The sequence below is a fragment of the Cherax quadricarinatus genome, chromosome 3, assembly GCF_038502225.1.
Source record: "Cherax quadricarinatus isolate ZL_2023a chromosome 3, ASM3850222v1, whole genome shotgun sequence".
In the NCBI taxonomy this organism is placed as follows: Eukaryota; Metazoa; Arthropoda; class Malacostraca; order Decapoda; family Parastacidae; genus Cherax; species Cherax quadricarinatus.
The window spans coordinates 27,390,299-27,414,951 of NC_091294.1; the positions used below are offsets into that span (position 1 = coordinate 27,390,299).

The 24,653-nt window shown below is 41.4% G+C and overlaps 1 protein-coding gene across 4 annotated transcripts in view; it reads right to left on the reverse strand.

Moving 5' to 3' along the window:
- The window catches only part of LOC128706531 (E3 ubiquitin-protein ligase RNF170), a 113,010-nt gene that overhangs the window by 66,236 nt on the left and 22,121 nt on the right, over positions 1-24,653 (reverse strand). For 3 of the 4 annotated variants that reach the window (XM_053801441.2, XM_053801442.2, XM_053801443.2), the window contains exon 3: positions 1,879-1,946. In XM_053801441.2, coding sequence (XP_053657416.1) covers positions 1,879-1,946 — 68 coding nt within the window. Of the gene's footprint in view, positions 1-1,878; positions 1,947-10,350; positions 10,447-24,653 lie in introns of all 4 variants that reach the window. The other variant, XM_053801444.2, reaches the window with a different exon arrangement.

The window sequence follows — 24,653 nt, forward strand, 5'->3', positions numbered from 1 at the left end:
TCTACTGCCCTATGCTGTACATTCTACAAGATTGATGGACTGAACACATTGACTCCAGGCTGAGGGACTGATTACCTCATACTCCTCCTCTCCTTACGCCTTCCTCTTTGTATTGGATTGATGAAGCCACTGTGTGGCGAAACATTTCCTGAATAAAGATTCCCATATGCTGCATAAGTGTCTCAATCTTCCACATATATACACATATGAAGTCACTGGACACTTCCCAGAACTGCTACAGCTTCTGTAAAGCTCGTAATTGTTGTGTGGGGGTGGACTTGTAAATATGCTGAGTCACTGGCATAATTAGTGTCACAATGACAAATAACACCATCACTCACCACCCTCACTGCCTGTCAACACTCATCCCTTCCTCCCCACCCCACCAACCCACATGGAAATAAGTCACTGTCTAAATTTTTTGGGTTATCCTAGGTTGATGGTCTCCTTCCTTCCTTACTTCCTCCCTTCCTTCTCTCCTTCCTTCCTCTCATCTCTTCCTTTCTTCCTTCCTTCCTCTCATCTCTGCCTTCCTTCCTCTCTCTCTTTCTATCTTCCTTCCTTCAGGTTTCCTGGGTATTGCTTTTGGTCACAAACTCCTCAAAACCATGAAATTCATCTTCACTGACACTTGCATCTGTGTTTGAACTGTTACTTGGGAACAAAAGAGCCCCAATTAGCCAAGGAATGAGGAGTTTCTTAGCACTAGACATGGTGAACAAGGTGTAATAAAATGGCTTTCCCACAGTGCACCACTGGGTCCCCAATTTTTTTTTGTACCACGCACACTGACCATGGAGACCCATTCTCTCACATCAAGGACTACCAGCCTCTTCCTGCTTGATTTGAGGACTGTGAAGGCTTACTCAGCCCTGTAACAACTTCAGACAGTATTACCAAGGCTGGCTTCTCCTCAGGAAAATTAGTGAATAGAAAAAGAAATAATAACAGACAAACATAAACACTTTATTATATAGAAAATATAAAACACTTAAATATGAAATATTAATCCTACATTAAAGAAAATGAAAAATGAAAAATATAAATGATAACTGAATTCAACGCTAATATATATATCGGGGTGTCTGGTGTTGGTGACACTGCTTGTTGTTGAAATCGTAGCCGTTGCCGATGATGGGGGGGGGGTCGCAGGTGTTGATGACAACCCACCGGCTTGTTCTTCACAGAGTCTATCCGTGAATACTCAGTCTAGATGATAGGAAAGCAGGTTTTTTTCCACTGCAATGATGAGGGGTTATATCCTGCTACTTCATACAGGTGCACAGGTAATTAAATTCAAAAAGGGGAAGTCTCAGGACGTTAGTCCATCTCCATCAGTTCTGCTCGTTGATTGGCAGGTGACCCTCTCTGTCATCCAAGAGTAGTGCTGGGAGCTGCGAGTCTAGTGATTACTGTTTGGACCAGAGCCCCACACGTCACCTTTCGGGGGGGGGGAGAAGGAGGGGAAGGGATAGTGGGAGCTAGACTGACTCTACCTTAACAAGCAGCCGGCAGTCAAACTATCACTTTCGGGGTGGGGGAATAAAGGCGGGAATAGCGGGAGCTTGACTTACCCTACCTTAACAAGTAGCCGGCAATGAAACTATTGTTACTATATACTCCCTCGCTACTCCTATCTATTGAACTTTTCCCTCACAAGGACACTAGAATTTATGCGTACTAGTACGTCAATAACCCTGGTGCATAAGACGTACTAGTACGTCAGAAACCCTGAAAGGGCTAAAATAGCAACTTTGAGTTGTTTTCTATGATGGTTTTTATGGTCTTATTTTAATCATTAAAATAAGACCTCTGAATATTGCTAGGAAATTCAGTTTATCTCCAAGCATTACAAGGCAATATATCACTGAGACCTACCTGGACTTCGTGTATCTCCTACGATGGGCTGCTTCTGAACCGGAGGCTTTAGTTTTGCCAGGAGGAATCTGAGTCAGTAAGTATGTAATAATAAGTATTCTTTCTTCATGCGATAATGTCAACAGGAAATAGTGGCTAAATTAATGGACATTTTTGAATAAAGTAGAAAAATGAAAACATATAAAGCAAATAAACTTTTTAATTATAGCTAGAGTTTGTGTCTGCAAAATTATAAAAGAACTGTAATCTCTCATAACAATACAATATTTAAAAGCAAGCAATGCTCCTAATACTTGAGAGACTTAGCAACACAAAACATATTCTATATATGGAATTTTACAAGAATGGTCAAGCAATGCAAGAGATTCACACTCATGGTTCAGCACCTCAATTTAGATAAATCTGTTGAATATGCCATGCATTTAGGCAGAAAACAAACTATAGTACTAACAATCACAAAACACAGTTCAGGTCTGAACACATTCTCAGGGTCAGTTACAGTACATTTAGTCCTAGGTCTATTTGCCAGTTGAATGGTGGGTTATTAAATTCCTGGGGGAGTATTAAACCCTCAGGAGTCACACAGTGCTGGGAGGAGGGTGGTAAACGACACTTAGATGCAACGGGTACCTTAACTGACGATAATGCTTAACCCATTCAGAGGCTTTATCAAGTCAACAGACAATACATGAGAAAGAGGTGATATGCACTTTAGTATCCTGGGATGAGAGAGCACTGTAATGTCCACCTCACTACATAGTTGGCTCCTGGACACCTGGATAAGTTGCAAGTACAGTGGTACCCTGAGTTTCACACAGCTCCCAACTCGAACAATTATGTAAGTGTATTATTGTAAGTGCTTTTGTAAGTGTATGTTTGGGGGTCTGAAACGGACTAATCTAATTTACATTATTTCTTATGGGAACAAATTCGTTCAGTAACAGCACTCGAACAGCCTTCTGGAATGAATTATGGCTGAAACTCCGGGTACCACTGTACAATGTAAGCTGAAGGTATTATAATAATGGATCTATCTTGGTTCTGCACATTGTTCATTGTGTTAGAAGAGCTAAAAGAGGCAGGTTCCAAATTTTTCTCTTTGTCTCTTTTTAGAATAACTAGTTTAACATCTGTCCATTCACCCTTAAACTGTCCAAATGTAGATCTACGTTTGCACGCGTAGTGCTCCAAACATAGATCAACGTTTTATTTTTCATTTCTTCAAATTTGGCACCATAGGTTTCAGTTGCCTATATACATGAAAGAATGGGTCTGTGCACTTAGTGTTTACCTGGAGTTTACCTGGAGAGAGTTCCGGGGGTCAACGCCCCCACGGCCTGGTCTGTGACCAGGCCTCATGGTGGATCAGCGTCTGATCAACCAGGCTGTTACTGCTGGCTGCATGCAATCCAACAAACTAGCCACAGCCCAGCTGGTCAGGTACTGACTTTAGGTGCTTGTCCAGTGCCTGCTTGAAGACAGCCAGGGGTTTATTGGTAATCCCCCTTATGTATGCTGGGAGGCAGTTGAACAGTGTGCACTATTAAAAAAATCTGGGAGCATTTAGTACCTTGCCATGCTAGAGCAAATAGCATGGCAACACCAAGGATTCACTGATGCCATGTCGCATTAACACTCCCATTTTAAGAGGAAAGTAAAAATAGGTTAGATAAATACATGAGTGAGTGTGGGTGGCCATGAGTTGGACCTGACTAGCTTGTGCTACTAGGTCTGATGTCATGCTCCTTCCTTCAATGGATGTAACCTGACTAGGTGGGTCATTGGTCTAAGCTGGGGAGGTGGGTGGAATGTACCTGCCTTGCATGGGCCAGTAGGCCTCCTGCAGTGTTCCTTCTTTCTTATGTTCTTATGTATTCGGCAGGCTGGCTGGTTGGCTTGCTTTGGCTGTCTATATCTCTGTCTATCTATATACAGTAGGGCCCCACTTATACGGCGGGTTAGGTTCCAGGCTGTCGCCGGAAAGCAGACATCGCCGGAAGGCAGAAAGCCATTTTTTCCATTTATAAATGCATATAAATGCCAGACAACAAGTTTACATTAAATTATATTAAGTAATAGAACTAGGCATTAAAAACACAAAGTAAAATACATTCACAGTACAGTCATTACTTATCTTAAAGTACTTGTAATCTTAATGTAGGGAGAGAGGTGAGTAGTACTTATTTGTAGGAAGTCAGGTGCAGGTAGCCCTGGTGCAGGTAGCCCAGGGGTAAGTAGCCCTGGCTCCCCATCTCATACTTTATATAAGGTATTTAAAACATCCAAGAGAGGTAAAATACACATACAGTACACTCATTATTTACCTTAAAATATGTGTAGTCTTAATATAGGAAGAGAGGTGAGTAGTATTTATTTGAAGGAAGTCAGTGTAGGTAGCCGGTAGGTGTAGCCCGCCTGGGCTACACCTACCGGCTACCTACACTGTTGCCCAGAGCCATATTATTAACATCGACATACCTTGTTCACTGAATTTAATCATTTCTAACAATTACCTTTAGATACCATCATAAACGAAGGGAGAAGTAATGAATAATTCATGCCGAAAATTGTAAACAAAAGCGGAGTGGGGGAGTGGCTGGGCCAAACGCAGATTCATACACGTTTTCTCTGATGGCTGAGCAGAGAAAATGTAATGTTGTCCCTCCACCCGGCTACCACACAGGTCCACAAGTATTATTATCAGAGCACATATAAAATATGCAATAAATGCCAGACAACAAGTTTACACTAACTTATATTAAGTTAGCAATAGAAATAGGCATTTAAAACACAATAAAAGGTAAGATACACACAGAGTATACTTGTTAGTTACCTTAAAATATTAATATTAATGTGTGAGAGGTGAGCAGCAGGGTGTTTATTGAATAAAATCAGAATGGCACACCATCATCCTCTAACTTGGCACTTAAAGCAAGAGGCTTACGACTCCTCTTTTTATTACAGCTAACCTTCGACGCCATCGTCAATGAGAGCCAACTAGTTCATGAAAGAGTAAACGAGAGAGAGAACGAGATACAGAGTTCAGACATTGTAAGAATACAAACTGAACAGGTAGGGGACGATCACTTGGTCAGGCTAAATAAATGAGTATTAATATGTGACTACTTTTAGCTCATTCACGTATGTTTGTAAGAGTTTGTAAAACATTTACCTCAATATTTTTTTATTATAATAATAATTACCTCACAATACAAATGCTCTTACATTGTGTACAAGTTGTACAAGTTAGTACAGAATAAACAAACAGCAACACACCATTTTTAGAGTGAATAAAGATATTATTATTATTATTATATTATTTATTATAAAAAGCACTAAACCCACAAAGGTCGTGAATTGCTATATATAGAGTAAAGGCATACGAAAAGAATATTTTTCTACAGTTACCCCCCAGTGTTTGACTAGAGAAAACGTAATTCTTCCGACATTACCTACACAGCCGCTTTGTAAACAAATCTCATATTTACGTCAATTTTTATTCTGTGAGTGTATCATGTTTATATGCTATGTAACGGGTTTCATATATAATTTTGAGGAAAATATCATAGATGGATTAATGAAAATGCCTATATTAATGTAAAATAAGACATTTAGTGTGCCCAAGAGTGATTATTATTCCGTAGTATATTGGCGTCATGAGTAGAGAGAGACTTAGTGATTTTAATGTGTACCTGCACACCAGCACAGTGTGTAAGTATATTTAGGTACAGGTACACATAAGTATAATTATCAGAGTATATATAAAATACGCAGAAACTTTAAAACACTTGAAATTTTGGAAAGTTTCCTGACATAATAGATGTGGTCACAGAGAATGTAAACAAACTGGGTGGGGCGCACCATATTTGAAAGACCGCTTGCCGTATAGCAAATTTTGGTCATAATTTGACATCGCCGTATTAATGGAATGCCGTAAAGTGGGGCCCTACTGTATCTGCCTATCTATATCTCTGTCTCACATGAACACACAAGTACAGCTATTATACATAGTGTAAATTACCAAGGATAATCCAAAAATTCCAGGCAAAGATAGACAGACAGATAGACAGACAGATAGATAGATAGATAGACAGACAGATAGACAGAAACATGTTTGTGTGTATCAGTGAAAACGAAGCCAGGGTTCCCCAGAGCACCCATTTATGAAATGTTACCAAGCTGATAACAGATGTCATAACACAATTCTTCAAGGAGTGTGATATACTCCCGGCAGACAGAAAGACAGATAAGCAGAGACAGACAGACAGGCAGATAGACAGAGACAGGCAGATAGGCAGACAGGCAGACAGACAGATAAATAGACAGAGACAAGTGATAACAAATACAGCAAGGGTTAGCTGCAGCAGTGGGCATTTATCAAATGTCACTAGGCTGTTAACAGTACAGGGATGCCTTTCATAACACCATGCCTCAAGGTATATGCCAAGGTATCTAAAACATTGCTGGGACCTATAAATACTTTGTATATATTTCTAGACAATAGTAAATAACCCAAGCAGGTGTAAAGGTTCACCTGTCAATGTGTTGTGACTATTTGAGCACAATTTCAGTACCTAATATTAGTGTCAGAACAAAGATTGGCTATGCAATTACAAGAACTATTATAAATTGTAATTTTCAGAACATAAAAAATATATAAATTAAAATAAAAATGAGAAAAACAGGTATATCGGCAACACTTCTGCAAGCGGCAGGAGTCGATGTTGCCGACAGGTGAGCATCCAGAGCCAACTTCACGGTCTTATATCTCGGTAAGTACTGACCCTAATTTTTTTTTTAATCCTATAACATGTAGAAAAATGTGCTCTTCATTTTAAAAGAAAAAAAAAAAAATTTTTAAAACTATTCGGAGCACCATGCGAGTGAACGTAGATCTATGTTTGGACAGTTTAAGGGTTAAGAACAAAAGTTCACAATACGGTGACTGGAAAAAATAACCGGCACACTATACAGTGGACCCCCACCTTATGATGGCATCACATTACGTTAAATCCACCATACAATACATTTTAATGCAAAAAATTTTGCCTCGCCTCACGCTAAAAAACTCACCTCACGCGATTCGTCCAAGACGCGTCCCACATGTGGCCTGAGCGAGCCTCAGCTGCCCCATGGGTGCCAGTGTTTACAAGCCAGCCAGTGTGTTCGCATCCACACATACAATCGGAACATTTCATATTATCACAGCGTTTTTAGTGATTGTACCTGCAAAATAAGTCACCATGGGCCCCAAGAACGCTTCTAGTGCCAACCGTGCGGTAAAAAAGGTGAAAATTACTATGGAAATGAAGAGATAATTGCTAAGTACGAAAGTGGAGTGCGTGTCTCGGAGCTGGCCAGGTTGTATACCAAACCCCAATCAACCATCGCTACTATTGTGGCCAACAAAACGGCAATCAAGGAAGCCATTCTTGCAAAAGGTGCAAGTTTGTTTTTGAAACAGAGATCGCAAGTACTTGAAGATGTTGAGAGACTGTTATTGGTGTGGATAAACGAAAAACAGATAGCAGGAGATACCATCTCTCAAGCGATCATATGCAACAGTTAGGAAATATCTACTATTGTACGAAACGGTCAGCTTTGCTGCTACACCGTCAGCTGTTGCTGCACCACAGTCAGCTGCTGCTGAACCACCGTCAGACTGTTGCTGCACCACGTAATCAGCTGCTGCTATCACCACAGTCAGCTGGTCTGAACCACGGTCAGCTGCTGCTGCAGAACGAGTCAGCTGTTGCTGAGACTGTTATTGCTGTGGATAATCAGCGAAAAACAGATAGCAGGAGATACCATCTCTCAAGCGATCATATGTAAAAAGGGTGGGAAATACGTACTATGCTGCACCATCAGCTGTTGCTGCACCACGGTCAGCTGCTACTACAACACAGTCAGCTGTTTCTGAACCACAGTCAGCCGCTGCTGCTGCACCACGGTCAGCTGCTGCTGCTGTACCATGGTTGGCTGCTGCTGCACCATGGTCAGCTGCTGCTGCACCACAGTCAGCTGCTGCTGCACCACCATCAGCTGCTGCTGCACCACTGTCAGCTGCTGCTGCACCACCATCAGCTGTTGCTGCACCACGGTCAGCTGCTGCTGCACCACAGTCAGCTGTTGCTGAACCACGGTCAGCTGCTGCTGCACCACGGTCAGCTGCTGCTGCATCACGGTCAGCTGCTGCTGCACCACCATCAGCTGTTTGTGACCAACATGACTCGTCCCGAACCTGTCCGTCCAGCCTGAGCACCTCAGCTTCCCTGCCATCATTGTTTACAAGCCAGGGTGGCCGGTTGCATGCATACATTCGATACATTTTGTATTATTCCATTGTTTATAGTGCTTGTAACTGCTAAAGAAGCCACCATGGGCCCAAAGAAAGCTTCTAGTGCCAACCCTGTTGTAAAAGGGGTGAGAAATATGTACTATCGTACCACGGTCAGCTGCTGCTGCACCACAGTCGGCTGTTGCTGCACCACGGTCAGCTGTTGCTGCACCAATCAACTGTTGCTGAACCACGGTCAGCTGCTGTTGCACCACGGTCAGCTGCTGCTGCACCACGGTCAGCTCCTGCTGCACCACAGTCAGCTGCTGCTGCTGCACCATGGTCAGCTGTTGCTGCACCACGGTCAGCTGTTGCTGCACCACAGTCAGCTGTTGCTGCACCACGGTCAGCTGTTGCTGCACCAGTCAGCTGTTGCTGAACCATGGTGAGCTGCTGTTGCACCACGGTCAGCTGCTGCTGCACCACAGTCAGCTGCTGCTACACCACCATCATCTGTTGCTGCACCATGGTCAGCTGCTGCTGCACCAAAGTCAGCTGTTGCTGCACCACTATCAGCTGGTCCTAGTGGCATTAAAAGAAGAAGGGAAGTAACCCCGGAAAAGGACACGCTACCTAAAGTCCTAATGGAAGGGGATTCCCCTTCTAAACATTAACAACTTCCACACTCTCCCCTCCTCCCATCCCATCAATCACCACCAGATCTTCAATAAAGGTAAGTGTCAGTGTGTGTGCATTAAAATTAATATTTCATGTGGTAAATTTTTTTTTTTTCATACTTTGTGGTGTCTTGCACGGATTAATTTGATTTCCATTATTTCTTATGGGGAAAATTAATTCACCTTACAATAATTTCGGCATACGATGAGCTCTCAGGAACGGATTAATATCGTAAGGTGGGGGTCCACTGTACAGTGGTTAAGTGTAACATGTCAAAGCCCCTTGTTTGCAGAGCATTATGGGCAGACTTAAAATTAACTTAAGATTAACTAAGCAATGATATATTCAGTAGTAAACATTATTGTAAACAAATAACAATTTAGCACAAATGAATATTTCAAAGACAGGTCATATTGTCATTCACTATGTTGCTGTGCATTCAGTAGAATGGAGTACGTATTCTGTTAGGTAATGTAATTAAAAATAAGAAAGTTTTATTGGGTCACAGGTTAAGCATTTATGAGATACAATTATTCTGTATTTATTTAGTTGAGGGTGAGTCAGTGATTTTTAAGAAGAGACTTGAATTTATAAAAAAATTTTTTTTTTTATATTCACAGGTAATGAATTTCAGATTTTTGAGCCTTTTATGTGCATTGAGTTTTTGCATAGTGTAAGATGGACATGAGGAACATCAAAGAGTGATCTGTGCCTTGTGTTATGGTCGTGTGTTCTGTTGAAGTTGGTAAGGAGACGTTTGAAGGGAGGGTTTATATCTGAGTTAAGTGTTCTATGTATGTAGTAGGTACAATAATAAGTATGGATGTTTTGTATGGTGAGTAGGTTTATTATTATTATTATAATAAAAAAGAAGCACTAAGCCACAAGGACTATACAGCAGGTGAGTAGGTTTAGAGTTCTGAATATTGGTGGTGTGTGCTGCCTGTAGTGGGAATTTGTTATCATTCTGACTGCAGCCTTTTGTTGGGTAATTAATGGTCTGAGATGGTTTATTGTTGTTGAGCCCCATGCACAAATTCCATAGGTGAGATAGGGGTAAATAAGTGAGTGATATAGGACCAGGAGGGCTGACTGTGGAACATAGTACCATATCTTCGATAATATGCCTACAGTCTTGGAAATTTGTTGTACGTGTGTTTGAAATTTGAGTCTATTATCAAGGTGGATTCCAAAGAATTTTCCCTCTGTGAGCTTTGTGATAGGTGATCCATTTATCATTATGTTAAGAGGGACATCTGTAGCTCTGTTACCAAACTGAATGAAGTAGGTTTTGTCAATGTTGAGAGTAAGTTTGTTAGTCATCATCCAGATATTTTCTGTAATTCGGTATTCACAGTACAGTGGACCCCCGGTTAACGATATTATTTCACTCCAGAAGTATGTTCAGGTGCCAGTACTGACCGAATTTGTCCCCATAAGGAATATTGTGAAGTAGATTAGTCCATTTCAGACCCCCAAACATACACGTACAAACGCGCTTACATAAATACACTTACATAATTGGTCGCATTCGGAGGTGATCGTTATGCGGGGGTCCACTGTATTGGCTAGCATGACTGGGCTCGGGTGAGAGAAGACGTATGTAGTGTTATCTGCAAATAGTGTGGGTTTGAGCAGTTGCGATGCATTTGGTAGGTCATTTATGTAAACGAGAAAGAGAAGAGGGCCAAGGACACTTCCTTGTGGTACACCAACTGCAATTGGCTGAGCGGAAGAGTTTGCTCCATTTGTGTACACATATTGGCTTCTGTTGCTGAGGTATGACTTTAGGTAGTTGAGGGAGTGCCCTCTTATACCATAGTGCGACAATTTTACGTGGAGCAAATCATGGCCAACTGCATCAAAACCTTTACGTAAATCAATGAAGATCCCCAGTGGGACTTCTTTTTTCTCTAGTGCAGTGTATATTTGTTCTAGCATGTGTATAATAGCATCATTCATATTTTTATTAGGCCTGAACCCAAACTGACAGGGGTTGAGTATGTTGTAGGAGATAAGGTAGGAATAGATTCGCTTATGAATTAATTTTTCGAAGATTTTAGAGAGAGGGTGTAAGTTGGATATTGGCCTATAGGTGTTCAAGTCTGTTTGGTCTTCTCCTTTATGGATCGGGGTGACCCTCGCTATTTTGAGAACTGTAGGGAAGGTAGAGGATTCGATGGATTTGTTAAAGAGTGTTCCAATGATTGGTGACAGCACTTGCGATGCTTTTTTGTATATAAAGGGTGGTAAGGTATTTAAATCTCCTGTCTTGTTTTTTAGTGTGTTGATAATAAGGGAGACTTCTGTTGGGTTAGTCGGAGCTAGGAACAGTGTGTTCGGGTAGTTGCCAGTGAGGTAGGCATTGAGTGGGGTATTTGAGCTTGGGATTTTATTGACAAGGTTTTTTCCTATGGTGGAGAAGAAATCATTGAGTCTGTTTGCTGTTTCAGTAGGTGGGAATTGGGGTTCATCTCGTTTTGTTAGTTCAATTGCACTATTTCGTGGTATCTTTTTTGTTCCTAGAATTTCTGATAGGGTTTTCCAGGTCTTTTTTATATCACCTTTTAAGTTGAATAATCTGTTCTCATAATACAATTTTTTAGCCCTTCTTATCAGGCTGGTTAGGATTGATGAGTAACATTTTGTTTGGTCTCTGGTTATGTGACCCATTCTGTACTGTTTTTCATACAGGTGCTTTATATTTATGGATTTGAGGATGCTGGGTGTTAGCCAGGGACTGTTCAGTCTCTTAGCTGCCATCTGTTTAGTTTTTTTAGGGCAGTGCTTGTTATAGAGGTATTGGGTCTTTTTTAGAAAATTATTAATACATTCGTCAATATCTGTATAATTTCTAGCTCAGTGTGTCAATCAATGTTTGTCACTGCTGTTGTGAAGTTATTAATGGCTGCCTCACTGTGAAGTCTGAAAATGACTTTAGTAGTGTCTTGGGGTAATTTGCCTAGATTAGTTATGAGGAAGGTAGGATAGTGGTCTGTGGTGTTATCTGTGATTATGCCTGATTTTAAAGGGAATATGGTGTTGGTCCAGATGTGGTCTAGTAGGGAAACACTAGTCTCTGTAATTCTTGTAGGTTTTGTTACTGTTGGTAGAAACAAGCAGTTACTCATAGTGTTTGTGAATTCAGTAACGTGTGGGTCCTGGTCTTGCAGGAGATTTATATTGAAGTCACCTGAGAGTAGTAAGTGATTTTTATTCATGTGTGCATCAGTTATCATACTTCCTAGGTTTTCACTAAAACGGCTAATGTTTGACTGTGGTACTCTGTAGATGTTTATCACTGTGAGAGGTTTTTATAGGTATTTGGATTTGAATTTAGCTATTATATATTCCCCATGTTCATCCCTTGTGCAAGTATTAGTGATACATTCTAGTTGGTCTGAGTAGTATACAGCTGTGCCACCCCGTTGTTGATCTGGCCTACAGTGTGGGTTATTTGTGTATCTGTTCCTTTCATTAGGTGACTGTCAGTGTGTCAATTAATACACATGGACACCCTGTAGTGGTCCTTGACCCCAAGATACTCTCCTGCATGTCACCTTGTTTTGTTACAGAGAACCTGGACACATGCATGATACCAATATCTTTGGCTCATTCAGCAATTCTAAGTTATCTAGGTGGTCAGACTTGACTTTTGCTGATATTTTATTCTCAAATTCTCTCTCAGCCTTTCTTCTCACCCTAGCATATTCGCTTCTAGCCTATCTGCTCCCTTCTCTGTTCTCATTTGTCCTTATCTTTGTGTATTTTTTACTCTCTCTTACATTTTTTTTTTTGTCTCCCTGTATCTCTGGTTGAACAAGGGCTCTTTTTGTTGCTTCTGCATCTTCTCGGTATGAAGGTTTCCTCAATTTCCTAGCATAAGTCAAGATTTGCTCAGAATTTTAACTAGAAAGTTAACTACCCAGAATAATTCAATAAAGGCAGTTGCATCACCGAGGACTGTCTGTCTTATTTCCAGTGGGTTCTTCGCTCTTGTCCCCAAGACGTGACCCACACCAGTCGACTAACACCCAGGTACCTATTTACTGCTAAGTGAAGAGAGACAGCAGGTGTTAGGAAACATACCCAATATTTCTACCCATGATAACCATGGACATTCAGTATGTAAGATGGAGCTGGGTACTCCATTATCTCATCCACTAGCCTGCCTTCCAATTCAGTCTCAAGCCACTACATTCAATAAGGTTCTCAGTCCTTCACAACTTTCCCTTCTAAAATCCAGCTTTTCACACTCTACCCCTACTGTATTTTCCTCTATCTTTAGTTCCATAGGGTACTCAAAGTTCAGAATCACATGATCAATAGTACAAAGAGAGCTTTCATATTCTATTGCACCTACGTCAGATGTACCTATGGTAAACACTAGGCCCAGTCTCACTTGCTCATCATCTACTCTGTGCCTTGTCATATCCTTAATTTTCTCTAATCATCTCCATCAATTTAGCCCTTCATGTTTCCGGTCCCCAATGTGAGTCCCGGTTCTCCCAGTCTATTTCTCTACGGCCGAAATCTCCCATTGTAAAACTTCACTTCAGCCCTAAGTGAACTCCTGGCTGCTTCTATTAAGATGTTAACCATCTTCTTTTGTGTGAGTGTGTATGTGCACACATACACTCACCTGCATATGGTTGCAGGGGGGTCAAGACACAAATTCACAATAAAATTTCCAAATGTTGCACAATTGTGTACTCATCAATTTGTGGTTGCAGGGGTTGAGACATAACTCCTGGCCCTGCTTCTGCACTGAATGCTACTAGATCCTCTCTCTCCCTGCTCCATGAACTTTACCAAACCTTGTCTTAAAACTATGTATGGTTCCTGCCTCCACTACGTCACTTGCCAGACTATTCCACTTCCTGACAACTTTATGACTAAAGAAATACTTCCTACCATCTCTCTGACTCATCTGAGGCTTCAACTTCCAATTGTGACCCCTTGTTTCTGTGTCCCATCTCTGAAACATAATGTCTCTGTCCACACTGTCAATTCCTCGCAGTATTTTGTATGTCGTTATCATGTCTTCCCTAACCCTCCTGTCCTCCAGTGTCTTCAGGCTGATTTCCCTTAACTTTTCTTTGTAGGACATTCCCCTTAGTTCTGGAACTAGCCTTGTTGCAAACCTTTGCACTTTCTCTAATTTCTTGACATGCTTGACCAGGTGTGGGTTCCAAACTGGTGCTGCATACTCCAGTATGGGCCTGACATACATGGTGTACAGTCTTGAACGATTCCTTACTCAAGTATCGGAACTCTATTCTCAGGTTTTCCAGGCGCCTATATGCTGCAGCAGTTATCTGGTTGATGTGAGCCTCAGGAGGTGTGCTCGGTATTATACTCGCCCCAAGATCCTTTTCCTTGAGTGAGGTTTGCAGTCTTTGGCCACCTAGTCTATAACCTGTCTGTAGTCTTCACTGTCCTTCCCCGATCTTCATGACTTTGCATTTGGTGAGGTTAAATTCAAGGAGCCAGTTGCCGTCCAGGTCTCTTTGTAGTCCTGCCTGATCCTCATCCGATTTAATTCTCCTCATTAACTTCACATCATCTGCAAACAGGGACACTTCTGAGTCTATAATTTCCGTCATGTCATTCACATATACCAAAAACAGCACAGGTCCTAGGACTGACCCCTATGGAACCCCGCTCGTCACAGGCGCCCACTCTGATACCTTGTCATGTACCATGACTCACTGTTGCCTCCCTGTCAAGTATTCTCTGATCCATTGCAATGCCCTTCCTGTTAAACTTGCCTGGCCCTCCAGCTTTTGCACTGATCTCTTGTGTGGAACTGTGTCAAAAACCTTCTTACCGTCCAAGAAAATGCAATCTACCCACATCCCCTCTCTCTCTCTTGTCTTACTGCTGTCACCTTGTCATAAAACTCCAATAGGTCTGTGACACAGGATTTCCCCATCTCTGAATCCAGGCTGGTTATTGTTTATAAGCTCTTTCCTTTCTAGGTGGTCCACCTAGTTTAATCCTGTGTGTCTGTCTCCTTTTTTAAAAATTTTGACTACATTTGCTCTCTTTCATACCTCAGGTAGTCACCTTGTTTTGATAGACGTGTTGAAGATTGTTGTTAGTGGTACACAGAGCACCTCTGCTTCCTCTCTCAGGACCAATGAAGAGATGTTATCCAGCCCCATCACCTTTGAGATATCTAGTTCACTTAGCAGTCTCTTCACCTCCTCCTCCATTGTATGTATTGTGTCCAGTACTTACTGGTGTACCCTACCTCTCCGTCTTTCTGGGGTCTTTTCTCTCTCCACTGTGAATACTTCCTTGCATCTCATGTTGAGCTCCTCACATACTTCAAGGCCGTTTCTTGTAAACTCCTCTCCTTCCTTCCTTCCTTAGCCTGATTACCTGGTCTTTGACTATTGTTTTCTTCTGGATGTGACTGTACAACATCTTCAGGTCAGACCTGACTTTCACTGTTATCTCATTCTAGTATTGTCGGTGAGCCTCCCTCCTTACCTGTGCATATTTATTTTTTGCTCTTCGGCTACTCTCCTTATTCTTCTGGGTCCTTTGCCTTCTATAGTTCTTCCATTCTCTAGCACACTTGGTTATAGCCTCTCTACACCTTTGGGTTTGTCCTGGCATTTTCATTATTTCTGTTCCCCTTGGGTACAAACCTCTCCTCTGCTTCCTTGCATATTATTGTCACATATTCCATCATCTCATTTACTGATTTCCCTGCCAGTTCTCTCTCCCACTGAACCTTGTGCAGGAAATTCCTCAAGCCTATGTAGTCTCTTCTCTTGTAGTTTGGCTTCATTCATCCTGTCCTTCTTGTTTCCCTCTCCACTTGTAACTCTACTAAGTATTCGAAGCTTAGAATCACGTACGTATGTACGTGTGTGTGTGTATGTGTGTGTGTGTGTGTGTGTGTGTGTGTGTGTGTGTGTGTGTGTGTGTGTGTGTGTGTGTGTGTGTGTGTGTGTGTGTGTGTGTGTGTGTGTGCGTGCATGCGTGCGTGCATGCGTGCATGTGTGTGTGTATACTGTATACAGTGGTACCTCGGCACACGAACAGCTTCCAACTCGAACAATTATGTAAATGTATTTTTGTAAATGCTTTTGTAAGTGTATTTTTGGGGGGTCTGAAACGGATTAATCTAATTTACATTATTCTTTATGGGAACAAATTCATTCGGTATCGGCACTCACATAGCCTTCTGGAACGAATTAAGTTCATAACCCGAGGTACTACTGTACGTATATGTATACAGTGGTACCTCAGGATACGAACAGTTCAAAACTTGAACAATTATGTAAGTGTATTTATGTAAGTGCTTTTGTAAGTGTATTTTTGGGGGTCTGAAATGGATTAATCTAATTTACATTATTCCTTATGGGAACAAATTTGTTCAGTATCGGTATTCGAGCAGCCTTCTGGAATGAAATAAGGTTGTATCCCGAGGTACCACTGTGTGAGTGTATGTCTGTATGTTTTTCCTTTTTTTAACCCTTAAGCTGTCCAAACAAATTTATGTTCACATGTGTAGTGCTCCAAAAGTAGATCTACTTTTTTTACATATTTTCAAGTACAGTGGACCCCCGCATACCGTTGGCATCACATAACGATTAATCCGCATACCGCTTGCTTTAATCGCAAAAATTTTGCCTCGCATACCGCTTAAAAACCCGCTCACCGCTGTTCATCCGAGACGCGTCCAATGTGCGCCTTAGCCAGCCTCACATGTTCCGCCGGTGGCATTATTTACCAGCCAGCCTCCGTGGTAGCATCCAAGCATACAATCGTAACATTTCATATTATTACAGTGTTTTTGGTGATTTTATCTGGAAAATAAGTGACCATGGGCCCCAAGAAAGCTTCTAGTGCCAACCCTACAGCAATAAGGGTGAGAATTACTATAGAGATGAAGAAAAAGATCATTGATAAGTATGAAAGTGGAGTGCGTGTCTCCGAGCTGGCCAGGTTGTATAATAAACCCCAATCAACCATCGCTACTATTGGTGGTACAGCTGCTGCTGCTGCACTGTCAGCTGCTGCTGCTGCTGTAGCATCGTCTGCTGCTGCTGTAGCATCGTCTGCTGCTGCTGTAGCATTGTCTGCTGCTGCTGTAGCACTGTCAGCTGCTGCTGCTGCTGTAGCATCGTCTGCTGCTGCTGTAGCATCGTCTGCTGCTGCTGTAGCACTGTCAGCTGCTGCTGCTGCTGTAGCATCGTCTGCTGCTGCTGTAGCATCGTCTGCTGCTGCTGTAGCATCGTCTGCTGCTGCTGTAGCATCGTCTGCTGCTGCTGTAGCATCGTCTGCTGCTGCTGTAGCACTGTCAGCTGCTGCTGCTGCTGTAGCATCGTCTGCTGCTGCTGTAGCATCGTCTGCTGCTGCTGTAGCACTGTCAGCTGCTGCTGCTGTAGCATCGTCTGCTGCTGCTGTAGCATCGTCTGCTGCTGCTGTAGCATCGTCTGCTGCTGCTGTAGCATCGTCTGCTGCTGCTGTAGCACTGTTGTTGGTGTGGCTTATTGAGAATATACCAAGAAACAATTAACCCCAGAGGATTTGCCACCCAGGATAACCTAAAAAAGTCAGTGTCATCGAAGACTGTCTAACTTATTTCCATTGGGGTCCTTAATCTTGTCTCCCAGGATGCAACCCACACCAGTCGACTAACACCCAGGTGAACAGGGAAAAATGCCTGGAACTAGTGCTCATATTGGTGAATTTAAAGCCAGCAAAGGTTGGTTTGAGAGATTTAAGAATCGTAGTGACATACACAGTGTGATAAGGCCTGTTCTGGAAGAAAATGCCAAACAGGACCTACAGTACTCAGGAGGAAAAGGCACTCCCAGGACACAGTGTCTCATCAGTTATTGCTGCATCTTCAATAAAGGTAAGTGTCATTTATTCTTCATTTAGTAGAGTAGTACATGCACAATATATACTGTGCATGTACTACTCTACTATTGTACATGTATCCTTCTCTTTGTGTGTAGGAAAATGTATATTTCATGTGGTAAAATTTTTTTTTTCATACTTTTGGGTGTCTTGCACGGATTAATTTGATTTCCATTATTTCTTATGGGGAAAATTCATTCGCATACCGATTATTTCGCATACCAATGAGCCCTCTTGCACGGATTAAAATTGGTATGCGGGGGTCCACTGTATAACAAAAAAAGTTGATCAAAGTTTTTTTTACACGATTTCAAATGTAAAAAAAGAAAAGAAGATCTACATTTTTTACATACTTTCAAGTCGGCTGTCTCCCACCGAGGCAGGGTGACCCAAAAAGAAAGAAAATCCTCAAAAAGAAAATACTTTCATCATTCAACACTTTCACCTCACTCACACATAATCATTGTTTTTGCAGAGGTGCTCAGAATACAACAGTTTAGAAGCATATACGTATAAAGATACACAACATATCCCTCCAAACCGCCAATATCCCAAACCCCTCCTTTAAAGTGCAGGCATTGTACTTCCCATTTCCAGGACTCAAGTCCGGCTATATAAAAATAACTGGTTTCCCTGAATCCCTTCACACTCCAACAGCTCATCAGGTCCCAAATACCATTCGTCTCCATTCACTCCTATCTAACACGCTCACACACGCTTGCTGGAAGTCCAAGCCCCTCGCCCACAAAACCTCCTTTACCTCTTCCCTCCAACCTTTTCGAGGACGACCCCTACCCCGCCTTCCTTCCCCTACAGATTTATACGCTCTCCATGTCATTCAACTTTGATCCATTCTTTCTAAATGACCAAACCACCTCAACAACCCCTCTTCAGCCCTCTGACTAATACTTTTATTAACTCCACACCTTCTCCTAATTTCCGCACTCTGAATTTTCTGCATAATATTTACACCACACATTGCCCTTAGACAGAACATCTCCACTGCCTCCAACCGCCTCCTCGCTGCAACATTTACAACCCAAGTTCACATCCATATAAGAGTGTTAGCACTACTATACTTTCATACATTCCCTTCTTTGCCTCCAAAGATAACGTTTTTTGTTTCCACATATACGTACCTCCACACACTACTCGCCTTTTTTCCTTCATCAATTCTATGATTAACCTCATCCTTCATAAATCCATCCACTGACACTTCAACTCCCAAATACAGTATCTGAAAACATTCACTTCTTCCATACTCCTCCTCCCCAATTTGATATCCAATTTTTCTTTATCTAAATCATTTGATACCCTCATCACCTTACTCTTTTCTATGTTCACTTTCAACTTTCTACCTTTACACACTCCCAAACTTGTCCACTAACCTTTGCAATTTTTCTTTAGAATCTCCCATAAGTACATTATCATCAGCAAAAAGTAACTGTGTCAATTCCCATTTTGTATTTGATTCCCCATAATTTAATCCCACCCCTCTCCCCCACACCCTAGCATTTACTTCTTTTGCAACCCCATCTATAAATACAGTGGACCCCCGGTTAACGATATTTTTTCACTCCAGAAGTATGTTCAGGTGCCAGTACTGACCGAATTTGTTCCCATAAGGAATATTGTGAAGTAGATTAGTCCATTTCAGACCCCCAAACATACACGTACAAACGCACTTACATAAATACACTTACATAATTGGTCGCATTCGGAGGTGATCGTTATGCGGGGGTCCACTGTATATTAAACATCCATGGTGACATTACACATCCCCGTCTAAGACCTACTTTTACCGGGAAGTAGTCTCCCTCTCTTCTACACACCCTAACCTGAGCCTCACTATCCTCATAAAAACTCTTTACAGCATTTAGTAACTTACCACCTATTCCATATACTTGCAACATCTGCCACATTGCTCCCCTATCCACTCTATCATATGCCTTTTCTAAATCCATAAATCTAAATACTGTTCACATATATGCTTCAATGTAAACACTTGATCTACACATCCCCTACCCACTCTAAAGCCTCCTTGCTCATCCGCAATCCTACATTCTGTCTTACCTCTAATTCTTTCAATAATAACCCTACCATACACTTTTCCTGGTATACTCAGTAAACTTATTCCTCTATAATTTTTACAATCTCTTTTGTCCCCCTTCCCTTTATATAAAGGGACTATACATGCTGTCTGAGAATCCCTAGGTACCTTCCCCTCTTTCATACATTTATTAAACAAAAATACCAACCACTCCAACACTATATATCCCCCTGCTTTTAACATTTCTGTCATGATCCCGTCAGTTCCAGCTGCTTTATCCCCTTTCATTCTACGTAATGCCTCACGCACCTCCCCCATACTCACATTCTGCTCTACTTCACTCCTAAAAGATGGTATATCTCCCTGGCCAGTGCATGAAATTACCGCCTCCCTTTCATCGTCGACATTTAAAAGTTCTTCAAAATATTCTTGCCATCTACCCATCTACTAACTCCCCTACTCTGTTTTTAACTGACAAATCCATTCATTCCCTAGGCTTTCTTAACTTGTTTAACTCACTCTAAATTTTTTTCTTATTTTCATTAAAATTTCTTGATAGTGCCTCTCCCACTCTATCATCTGCTCTCCTTTTACTCTCTCACCACTCTCTTCACCTTTCTCTTACTCTCCATATGCTCTACTCTTCTTATAACACTTCTGCTTTGTAAAAACCTCTCATATGCTACAGTTTTTTCTTTTATCACACCCTTTACTTCACCATTCCACCAATCACTCCTCTTTCCTCCTGCACCCACCCTCCAATAACCACAAACTTCTGTCCCACATTCTAATACTGCATTTTTAAAACTATTCCAACTCACACTTGCACCAGCCCACCTTTCTGCCAATAGTTGCTTAAATCTCACCCGAACTTCCTCCTCCCTTAGTTTATACACTTTCACCTCCTTCTTACTTGCTGTTGCCATTTTCCTCTTGTCCAATCTACCTCTTACTCTAACTGTAGCTACAACTAAATAGTGATCCGATATATCAGTTGCCCCTCTTTAAATGTGTACATCCTGGAGCCTACCCATCAACCTTTTATCCACCAATACATAATCTAACAAACTACTTTCATTACATGCTATATCATACCTTGTATATTTATTTATCCTCTTTTTCATAAAATATGTATTACTTATTACCAAACCTCTTTCTACACATAGCTCAATTAAAGGCTCCCCATTTTCACTTACCCCTGGCACCCCAGATTTACCTACTACTCCCTCCACAACATTTTTACCCACTTTAGCATTGAAATCCTCAACCACAAGTACTCTCACACTTGGTTCAAAACTCCCCATGCATTCACTCAACATTTCCCAAAATCTCTCTCTCTCCCCTACACTTCTCTCTTCTCTAGGTGCATATACACTTACTATAACCCACTTTTCACATCCAACCTTTATTTATATATATATATATATATATATAAAAGGTAGATGGGATACAAGGAGAATAGAAGCATCAGGGAAGAGAGAGGTGAAGGTTTATAAACTAAAAGAGGAGGCAGTTAGGGTAAGATATAAACAGCTATTGGAGGATAGATGGGCTAATGAGAGCATAGGCAATGGGGTCGAAGAGGTATGGGGTAGGTTTAAAAATGTAGTGTTAGAGTGTTCAGCAGAAGTTTGTGGTTACAGGAAAGTGGGTGCAGGAGGGAAGAGGAGCGATTGGTGGAATGATGATGTAAAGAGAGTAGTAAGGGAGAAAAAGTTAGCATATGAGAAGTTTTTACAAAGTAGAAGTGATGCAAGGAGGGAAGAGTATATGGAGAAAAAGAGAGAAGTTAAGAGAGTGGTGAAGCAATGTAAAAAGAGAGCAAATGAGAGAGTGGGTGAGATGTTATCAACAAATTTTGTTGAAAATAAGAAAAAGTTTTGGAGTGAGATTAACAAGTTAAGAAAGCCTAGAGAACAAATGGATTTGTCAGTTAAAAATAGGAGAGGAGAGTTATTAAATGGAGAGTTAGAGGTATTGGGAAGATGGAAGGAATATTTTGAGGAATTGTTAAATGTTGATGAAGATAGGGAAGCTGTGATTTCGTGTATAGGGCAAGGAGGAATAACATCTTGTAGGAGTGAGGAAGAGCCAGTTGTGAGTGTGGGGGAAGTTCGTGAGGCAGTAGGTAAAATGAAAGGGGGTAAGGCAGCCGGGATTGATGGGATAAAGATAGAAATGTTAAAAGCAGGTGGGGATATAGTTTTGGAGTGGTTGGTGCAATTATTTAATAAATGTATGGAAGAGGGTAAGGTACCTAGGGATTGGCAGAGAGCATGCATAGTTCCTTTGTATAAAGGCAAAGGGGATAAAAGAGAGTGCAAAAATTATAGGGGGATAAGTCTGTTGAGTGTACCTGGTAAAGTGTATGGTAGAGTTATAATTGAAAGAATTAAGAGTAAGACGGAGAATAGGATAGCAGATGAACAAGGAGGCTTTAGGAAAGGTAGGGGGTATGTGGACCAGGTGTTTACAGTGAAACATATAAGTGAACAGTATTTAGATAAGGCTAAAGAGGTCTTTGTGGCATTTATGGATTTGGAAAAGGCGTATGACAGGGTGGATAGGGGGGCAATGTGGCAGATGTTGCAAGTGTATGGTGTAGGAGGTAGGTTACTGAAAGCAGTGAAGAGTTTTTATGAGGATAGTGAGGCTCAAGTTAGAGTATGTAGGAAAGAGGGAAATTTTTTCCCAGTAAAAGTAGGCCTTAGACAAGGATGTGTGATGTCACCGTGGTTGTTTAATATATTTATAGATGGGGTTGTAAGAGAAGTAAATGCGAGGGTCTTGGCAAGAGGCGTGGAGTTAAAAGATAAAGAATCACACACAAAGTGGGAGTTGTCACAGCTGCTCTTTGCTGATGACACTGTGCTCTTGGGAGATTCTGAAGAGAAGTTGCAGAGATTGGTGGATGAATTTGGTAGGGTGTGCAAAAGAAGAAAATTAAAGGTGAATACAGGAAAGAGTAAGGTTATGAGGATAACAAAAAGATTAGGTGATGAAAGATTGAATATCAGATTGGAGGGAGAGAGTATGGAGGAGGTGAACGTATTCAGATATTTGGGAGTGGACGTGTCAGCGGATGGGTCTATGAAAGATGAGGTGAATCATAGAATTGATGAGGGAAAAAGAGTGAGTGGTGCACTTAGGAGTCTGTGGAGACAAAGAACTTTGTCCTTGGAGGCAAAGAGGGGAATGTATGAGAGTATAGTTTTACCAACGCTCTTATATGGGTGTGAAGCGTGGGTGATGAATGTTGCAGCGAGGAGAAGGCTGGAGGCAGTGGAGATGTCATGTCTGAGGGCAATGTGTGGTGTGAATATAATGCAGAGAATTCGTAGTTTGGAAGTTAGGAGGAGGTGCGGGATTACCAAAACTGTTGTCCAGAGGGCTGAGGAAGGGTTGTTGAGGTGGTTCGGACATGTAGAGAGAATGGAGCGAAACAGAATGACTTCAAGAGTGTATCAGTCTGTAGTGGAAGGAAGGCGGGGTAGGGGTCGGCCTAGGAAGGGTTGGAGGGAGGGGGTAAAGGAGGTTTTGTGTGCGAGGGGCTTGGACTTCCAGCAGGCATGCGTGAGCGTGTTTGATAGGAGTGAATGGAGACAAATGGTTTTTAATACTTGACGTGCTGTTGGAGTGTGAGCAAAGTAACATTTATGAAGGGATTCAGGGAAACCGGCAGGCCGGACTTGAGTCCTGGAGATGGGAAGTACAGTGCCTGCACTCTGAAGGAGGGGTGTTAATGTTGCAGTTTAAAAACTGTAGTGTAAAGCACCCTTCTGGCAAGACAGTGATGGAGTGAATGATGGTGAAAGTTTTTCTTTTTCGGGCCACCCTGCCTTGGTGGGAATCGGCCGGTGTGATAATAAAAATAAATATATATAAAAAGATTAACAGAAGGCATATAAGGGCGAGATTACACTTCATGGTCAACATACAACTCCTGAACCTTTAATGATGATGTGGGTGAGGTGGTCAAGGACCTGCCAGACATAGCTTATGCAATGGTACCTCGAGTTTCGAACAGCTCCCAACTCGAACAATTATGTAAGTGTATTTTTGGGGGTCTGAAATGGACTAATCTAATTTACATTATTCCTTATGGGAACAAATTCGTTTGGTATCGGCACTCAAACAGCCTTCTTGAATGAATTATGTTCGTAACTCGAGGTACCACTGTATTCTACCCAAGCTTTAAGGTTTTAACTTGTTGAATATACAGTATCTTAAATTCTTCCCAAATTTTATTAATTATAAATGAGTCTAATTTGTATAATCCTAAACCAATATTCATATTAGTTTCAAAACTGTTTTTTAGGAAGCTTGATTCTATTTTATTTCTCTCAGCCTTTTGAAAATCAATTGCATGGTTAAAATCTGTCAAATGAATAAACAGACTCTTGTTCAATTCTAATTCTATATTTATGTTGTTGTAGTCTTAGTTCAAGACATTTCCCAGTTTGATCATAATAAACTTTAGCACATTTTTTACAAGGAATTTTATAGACATAGCCTTCAGCATTTTTTGGAGAATTTTTAGATTTCTGCTGATATTCCCGAGGATGAGGATCAGTGTCAACAACTTTATTATCAAACCAGTGCTTTCTTATATCTTTTCTAAATGTATTTTTTTTTTCAATTTAAACCCACTGGTTGAAGTCCCTTGATCTGTATTCCCTGGAATGCTTATTTCTTGGGTAGCACTGAAAACTGGGTTTGGCAAATATTTTGTTAGTGGGATGGATTTTGAAGGACCTGCCTAGTATGGGCCAATAGGTCTGCTGCAGTGTTCCTCCTTTCTTATGTTCTTAGATACATGATAATATATACTTGGAAAATCCTAGAGGGAGTAGTACAAAACTTGCACATGAAAATCACTCCCTA